General features: G+C 38.6%; 1 protein-coding gene across 1 annotated transcript in view; it reads left to right on the forward strand.

Moving 5' to 3' along the window:
* Positions 1–8,285, forward strand: part of LOC133653671 (rootletin-like) — a 60,274-nt gene that overhangs the window by 45,453 nt on the left and 6,536 nt on the right. The window contains 6 exon segments of the mRNA XM_062053212.1: positions 1,201–1,416; positions 4,240–4,464; positions 4,534–4,683; positions 4,841–5,041; positions 7,392–7,523; positions 7,810–7,983. Coding sequence (XP_061909196.1) covers positions 1,201–1,416; positions 4,240–4,464; positions 4,534–4,683; positions 4,841–5,041; positions 7,392–7,523; positions 7,810–7,983 — 1,098 coding nt within the window.

Raw genomic sequence — 8,285 nt, forward strand, 5'->3', positions numbered from 1 at the left:
TGATGCTTTGAAATGCATCATGTGCTCACCAGGACCCTCTGCCAAATTTCAAAAGCCAATGTGGCCCTTGAAGCAAAAGGTTTGCTCTAGACTTAGACCAGGCCTGGGCAATTATTTTGACTCTGGGGCCAAATTTAGAGAAAAAAATGTGTCTGTGGGCCGGTATATCTGATTTTTAGGAACACTAATACAAAACCTCACAATAATGTCTGATTAAATACTAAAAACTTTATCACAGACCGCCTTAAAAAACGTAATGGACTTTTAATTTTTCTTACTGAATGAGACACCCAGAATGTACATGAAAATAACGAATGTGGGTTTTACAATATTAACTATGAACGATAAAACACTAAATATTGACAACATATGAACGTCACACCCCCTCTCCATTGACATATTTTACAATGAAGCGAAAAATCTCCTTCCTCTGACACCCGCATTTCAGGCTGACACTCTGTGGAAACGCTCCCCATCCACACTGCTTGGTGCCTCGTCTGAGCTGCTGTGACTTAGATTACCATAGTAACTAATTACATTACCATAGTAACTAGTGTATCATGCAAAAGCGCAGATTCCAACCATTGAAATACTTTGTATAGTTCAAGACTTACGGTCATTTGAAAGCATCACTGCACATCATAATGGCAACTACAGTATCAATCTTAAAGATCTAAAAATGATTTGGGAATGTCCGGCGAGCCAGATTTAAAAGCTTAACGGGCCGCATGCAGCCCCCGGGACTTAATTTGGCCAGGTATGCGCTAGACGGCACTTTATAGCACGACACATCACACTGTCATGACTCAACAACCCCGCAGCAATACACTACAGCTCTCAACTTTCTTCGGCCCCATGGTGGCTTATTTTGGTGTCGTACTCGATAAAAAAAATACAAAGTAACGTAGGATTTTGACCATACAATAACCCGGATGGCATACAAAAACCGGGCAAACTTTTGGTGAAAATCGATGTACCACTGTACTCATTTCAGGGTGTAACAGTACGCCATAATCACAGTTTGGTGCATTGCTTGGTTTCAAGGTCACTGTTCAATTAATTCTGAGTACAGAAAGGGAACCAAATACAAACTGCCTAGCGTTAGGGTTCTCCGTGCATTAATGTATTTTACTTCCAATGCCATTACAAACTCCTAACAAGAAAATATTCTTATAACCTCTTAACTCTTTGCTTCCGCAGGATAAACTGGACAAGCAGCGAGCTGTCGAGGTGCGTCTGGAAGCTGAGAGGAGGCGCCTGCGGGAGGCGCTGGAGTCGGCCGAAACGCGGGCCACCAGGGTGGAGGTAGGCAGGCGGAGTCTGGAGGGCGAGCTGCAAAGACTGAGACTGAGCCTGGGGGACCGGGAGGTCGAGAGCCAGGCCTCGCATGATCGTCATGATACTCTGCTGAAACAGGTACTGTCAGTGTCAATCATAACATGTGATACAAAATTCTTTCAGACACGCTTGATCAGTTACATTAAAGAAAGAAAAGACGTAAAAGGTGTTGAAATAAAATACTAATAGGCAAAATAATAAAAAAACAAATATGAGTTCATAAAAAAGGGGAAAAGAAAAATTACATTAAATAATTTAGGTACATACTCTTGCACATACATACACAAATACAGCACATACATACACAAATACAGTACATACATACACACACACATTCACTGTACAAACATACATATACACATACTGTACATACACAAGCACATACAGTATGCATACATACCGTCATGCATATAATCACATTTCATCAAACATCGGAATCAGAATCAGAATAGTTTTTATTGCCATTGTTTGAGAACGGGTTCACAAATTAGGAATTTTTCTTGGTGCAATCGTGCAACATAAAACACATATAACACAGAATAGGTAATAAAATGAGCTGTAACTGAGCTATCAGATCTTGTTATACATATACACAAACATATATTAACGTTGTCCCCGACAGGGGAAACTGGGTAAAACACGGCACACTGATAAAGCTTAACCTATTATTTCTATAACAATCTATAAGTTAAGTTAAAGTTAAAGTACCAATGATTGTCATTTGACCCATCACCCTTTATCACCCCCTGGGAGGTGAGGGGAGCAGTGAGCAGCAGCGGTGGCCGTGCCCGGGAATAATTTTGGGTGATTTAACACCTAGTTCCAACCCTTGATGCTGAGTGCCAAGCAGGGAGGTAATGGGTCCCATTTTTATAGTCTTTGGTATGACTCTGCCGGGGTTTGAACTCACGACCTACCGATCTAGGGGCGGACACTAACCACAAGGCCACTGAGCAGGGTTAATATAGTCTGCTTCTCTTTCTTCCCCTCATGTATCTGCTTTCTTTTGGAATTCAAGTTTTCATTACATACATGTATTGTTTATTTGAAACAATTGTATTGTTGATAATAGAGGTTATTATTATTATTATTATTAATTGTCAATAGTGTTCTATGGGTATTTTTATTGTTCCATTTGTAGTGCAATAATGTTCATTGTCATTTTTGTGTTATTACTTCACTAACTGCTTCTTTGCTATCATTTTACGTATAATATTTGTACGTGTTGTATTTGCCGATGTTGTTCTGTTTTTGTTTTTGTTGTCCCTCTGTTTTATCCTTCTCTTATTACCACAATCTGTCTTTCTTTTTTCTTCTTTCTATCCCCTGCTGCTAAGGTCCGGCTGCGCCAAACATTAAATAAATTTAAATTCAAATACAAATAAGACAACAATAGAAGTATCCCACGTGTCTCTTTGTGAAGTAAACCTGTACAGCAGATATGTATATATCTCCATCAACAACATTATTTGCCTGAGTGGCTGGACAGGACATGTTAGAAACAAAAAAGGAAAATATAAGGAAGAAATATAGATGTTAAAATAGTATTACAAATATTAGACTCAATAAAATAAGAATAAATACAATTATTAATAAAGTAAGTAACATATACAATATAAATAAAATGAATATATACTACAGTAAAACTTTTGGCAGGAATGCATACTTCATAAATAAATGGGATGAAGTTAAAACATTTTAATATGCAAATGAAGGTAAAAAAAGAGGGGAAATCTGACAGTATATACTGTAGCTTGGGCTATGTTTAAAAAAAAAAAAGAGTAAAATAAAATATAAATATTATAAGACTGAATACTATAAGAATACTCAGAATTATTGGTAACTTAAGTAAGATATATGATAGAGATAGAAAACAATAAATATATACTAGAGTATAGCTTTTGACAAAACGCCTAATCCGTAAATAAATGGTGGCTGTAGATTAAACAGGGATGAAGTTAAAAAATATATATATATGCAAATATAAATAAAAGTGGGTTGGGGTAATCTGACAGTATATACTGTAGCTTGTGCAATGTTAAAAAAAAAATTTTTAATAAATATGTTTGCCTCACAATTCGAAGGTCGTGAGGTAATCCCGGGCTCGGGATCTTTCTGTGTGGAGTTTGCATGTTCTCCCCGTGACTGCGTGGGCTTCCTCCCACCTCCAAAGTCTTGCACCTGGGGATAGGTTGATTGGCAACACTAAATTGGCCCTAGTGTGTGAATGTGAGTGTGAATGTTGTCTGTCTGTGTTGGCCCTGCGATGAGGTGGCGACTTGTCCAGGGTGTACCCCGCCTTCCGCCCGAATGCAACTGAGATGGGCTCAGTTGCATGACCCCGTGACCCCGAAAGGGACAAGCGGTAGAAAATGGATGGATGAATGGATGTTGAATAAAGAGAAATACAAATAATATCATAAGACTGAATGACTTAAGAATACATTGAATTATTGATAAATTAAGTAAGATATATGATATAAATAGAAAATAAAATATATATATACCTGAGAAAAACTTTTTACAGCAATGCATAATTCGTAAATGAATAGTGGATATAGATTAAGAAATTATTAAATCAATAAAAAATGCTAATATGCAAGTATGTGTAAATTCATTCAAGGAAAATGTAACAAGTTTAAATAAAATAAGAATACATAGAAGTGGTGGTTAATATAAAATATAATTTTTTGGAATAAGTAAAGATGAAAAGAATAAATAGTTATTGGAGTAGAATTTTTATGGAAGCGCATAATTCATAAATTAATGGTGAATATAGAAACATTGATGAAGAAGGGAAATGTGTTAAAATATAATTTAGAAAGAAAATATAATACAAGTATCAGAGATCCTCTTTGAATGCTGAGAGTTATTAATATATTTGTCATATCCATATTGCAGGTAGCAGACGGAGAAGCCAGAGTGTCGCTGCTTCTACGGGAGGTGGACCGTCTGAGTCAGGCTCTGCTCAAAGCGGAAGAAAACGAAGCTCTGCTGCGAGAGAAGAACACCTGCCTTAATCAGAGCCTGCAGGAGTTGGTGGCCGCTCACGGCGCCACTCAGAGTCGCCTGACTTCTCTGCAGAACACTTTGAGCATGACGGAGCAGGAGAAACAGCACCTGCAGGTAGGCGATAAAGAAAAGTCTGCATGCACAAAAGGCTAACATGCTAATAACGTGTGCTTGTTTTATCAGGAGCGAATCGACGAGTCACGGGGGTCGCTGGCCGAAGCGAGACGCAACATGGCCGCCCTGAACGAGCGCATGCACGATGTGCAGAGCGAGCTGAATCACAGCGAGCTGCAATGTGAAGAACTGGCGACAGAGGTCACCAAGGCCCAAGAGGTGGAGATTATAGCGAAACATATCACATTTTAATTTTGTGTGACGCAGTTTGAATAACCTCCTGTTGCTAGGCAGAATTTGTGGAGCCCATACATGCCCCGCAGGGCAAAACACTCTCATGTCTACCAACGACACCTTGTCTCTTGTTATGCGGCAGGCTCTGCGTCAGCGTACGGCCAGCCTCACCGAGGCCCAGCGCGGCGCCCAGACGGCTCAGACGGAGCGGGCTGCCATGGAGGAGCGCCTTCGGGGGCTGCAGAGGGCCGTCGCTATGCTGGAGACGGAGAAGAAGGATGCCGAGAGGCAGGCTGTGAGGCTGGAGAAGGATAAGAATGCCTTGAGGAACACACTTGATAAGGTAACAGGAAGTGTCATGTCTAAGCTCAACACTACCTCACTCTTCTCTGATATAATGTAAAGTAGTCAGTGTACAGCTTGTATAACGGAGTAAATTTACTGTTCTCTCATAGTTAAGTTAAAGTCCCCACTAGGTGTGGTGAAATTATCCTCTGCATTTGAGCCATCCCCATGTTCAACCCCTGGGAGGTGGCCGCGCTCGGGAATCATTTGGTGATATAACTCCCAATTCCAACCCTTGATGCTGAGTGCCAAGCATGGAGGCAATGGGCCCCACTTTTATAGTACCTCAACACACAGTTGATAATGTCTAAAATGTTGGTAACAAAAGTAGTTCGAGAGGCATCAAGTTCTACTTAAAAGGCCAAGACGTATTTTTTCCCACTGTGAAAACATGGTATAAATTAGTGTATTCTCAGTCATAACATTGGAGAGCTTTTAAAGAGTCTTATACTGTAAAACTGAACATACGGAAATAGAGTATGTCAATATAACTACATACCAGTGACAGTCTATCATATTATAAATGCATTAAAACAAATGCGCTAGATTGATTTTAATTGGATTTGCCATATTTATGCTAGTAATTAGCATTAGCGATTTTAGAGGGCGATTTTAACACAGACCCGGCTGCAGAAAAATATTTAAGGGGGGGCATCAAAAGTATTTAATCATCAGTATTTCCTGTTTGTTCTCCGTGTTTTGCAGCACCTTTTCTTTCTGTTCCTTGTCCTGCCATGTTCCTCATGAGTTCTATTTAGTTTCATTGTGTTCTCTCCTTCACTGCTGGTTCATTATCTAGTGCAGTGTTTCTTAACCATAGAGCTGGGTCACATTTTTGGGCCTGGGGAGCGCCCCCTCGAAAGTCACCAAAAATCTGTTTCTCAGCTGTGGTCTGAATGGGCCACAGTGCTACTCAGTTGTAATACACTTTTCTACCTTTTGTGGCAGTAATGACAATCTCAAACAAACAGAAGAAGTCTGGAACTAAAGTCATAGAGAAGTTTCTCTAGTGCAAAAATAATGACTAAAAGAGTGAAGCTGTACTTACATTTGCACTTTAATTTTATTGACAGTTCATTTCAAAAACATATATATTTCTATTATCTATTTAGGTTGTAATCAATTTTATTTTAGCACTATTGTATGCCAAAGTGCTCCGTTCCGCTCTTAGTTCCTATACTTTTTCAAATGTTCTTGTAATCAGACCATATTTTTGGTATATTCGATGGTAATATATATACACTACCGTTCAAAAGTTTGGGGTCACCCAAACAATTTTGTGGAATAGCCTTCATTTCTAAGAACAAGAATAGACTGTCGAGTTTCAGATGAAAGTTCTCTTTTTCTGGCCATTTTGAGTGTTTAATTGACCCCGCAAATGTGATGCTCCAGAAACTCAATCTGCTCAAAGGAAGGTCAGTTTTGTAGCTTCTGTAATGAGCTAAACTGTTTTCAGATGTGTGAACATGATTGCACACGGGTTTTCTAATCATCAATTAGCCTTCTGAGCCAATGAGCAAACACATTGTACCATTAGAACACTGGAGTGATAGTTGCTGGAAATGGGCCTCTATACACCTATGTAGATATTGCACCAAAAACCAGACATTTGCAGCTAAAATTGTCATTTACCACATTAGCAATGTATAGAGTGTATTTCTTTAAAGTTAAGACTAGTTTAAAGTTATCTTCATTGAAAAGTACAGTGCTTCTCCTTCAAAAATAAGGACATTTCAATGTGACCCCAAACTTTTGAACGGTAGTGTATGTATAATAATAATAATATGGTATATTAATCTATTATACTGAAAATATGGTCTGATCACAAGAAAATTTGAAAAAGTATATGAATAAGAAGACATAATGAACCTTTTTGAGCAGCTCTTAGTCCCTGTTAGGCCTGTCTTCCTTATTAACTGACCTTCTGCCTGCACGATGCTTGCGTTTTCTGCATCCTGGGATCACCCCAACATCCAACTTTCGGCCTTGTCACATAAATGATATACACTTCATTCTAGGCTGTGCTCAGGCACTTCCATCCAGCATGATCACAACAACATATCACTTGATCAAGTCTTTTCTAACATTAAACACTACAAAATAAGTTAAAAGCATGTGTTATTAGTGCTGATATCAATTTGGATCGGTATTAGCCAATAGTGAAGCCAATATTGTATCGGAGTAAAAAAATTGTAAGGGGGCACCTAAGGGGGGCTGACTAAGATGTTCAGCATCGTCAGCAGTGAATTAATGTGTCATGTTGACATCAGTTCAGGGGTTTTGCCTAAAAACATTGTTGAGTAGATTGAAGGTTCTACAGTGAGAAATGTGTTGTCTTCCTTTATCAGGTTGAGCGTCAGAAGCTGAAGAGCGAGGAGGGCAGCATGCGTCTTTCTGCCGAAAGAAACCGCCTGGATCGCTCGCTGAACACAACAGAACAGGAGCTGCAGGAAGCCCAGCAGCAGATCCTCATGCTGCAGGTACAGTCATTCTTTACTCTAAAGATTGGTATTGGGACAACCCTAATACATATATAAATATATGTATTTAAAAAATACAAAATATATATATATATATATATATATATATATATATATATATATATATATATATATATATATATATATATATATATATATATATATATATATATATATATATATATATATATATATATATATATATATATATATATATATATATATATATATAGTGTGTATACGTATTAATATACAATATGCATGTATGTGTTTGTGTCATGAGTAGACGCAGATGGCTGACATGGAACAGTCGCAAAGCGTATGTGAGAGTTTGGCCAGGCAGCGCGATGACACTCAGCAGGAGGCCGAGAGGCTGAGAGCCAGCTTCAGGGACCTGGAGAGGACTCTGGGCTCCAGGGAGCGCACACACAGGCACAGGGTCAAAGGTCTGGAGGAGCAGGTACAATTGTCCTATGACCTACGAGAACCTTACTAAGCTCATTTGAAGATGTAAACTGTGACAAAATACAGTGCAGTACTTGGCTGCAAACAGCAGAGGCGCTGTCTCAACTATGTTGCTGTGAACAAGACGTCTATTTTATTTTGTTAACGCGCATTACATAAAAATCTCTCATAGAAAACACTTTTCTTTATATTTTATGCCATTGAATGATATGCAAAACAGTATTTTCAATAAAAATGCCTGTTCAATGAGTAGATCACTAATTTGTTAACGTAAATAAGTTTAACTCTATATACAGT

Source organism: Entelurus aequoreus, linkage group LG01 (genome assembly GCF_033978785.1).
Source record: "Entelurus aequoreus isolate RoL-2023_Sb linkage group LG01, RoL_Eaeq_v1.1, whole genome shotgun sequence".
Lineage (NCBI taxonomy): Eukaryota > Metazoa > Chordata > Actinopteri > Syngnathiformes > Syngnathidae > Entelurus > Entelurus aequoreus.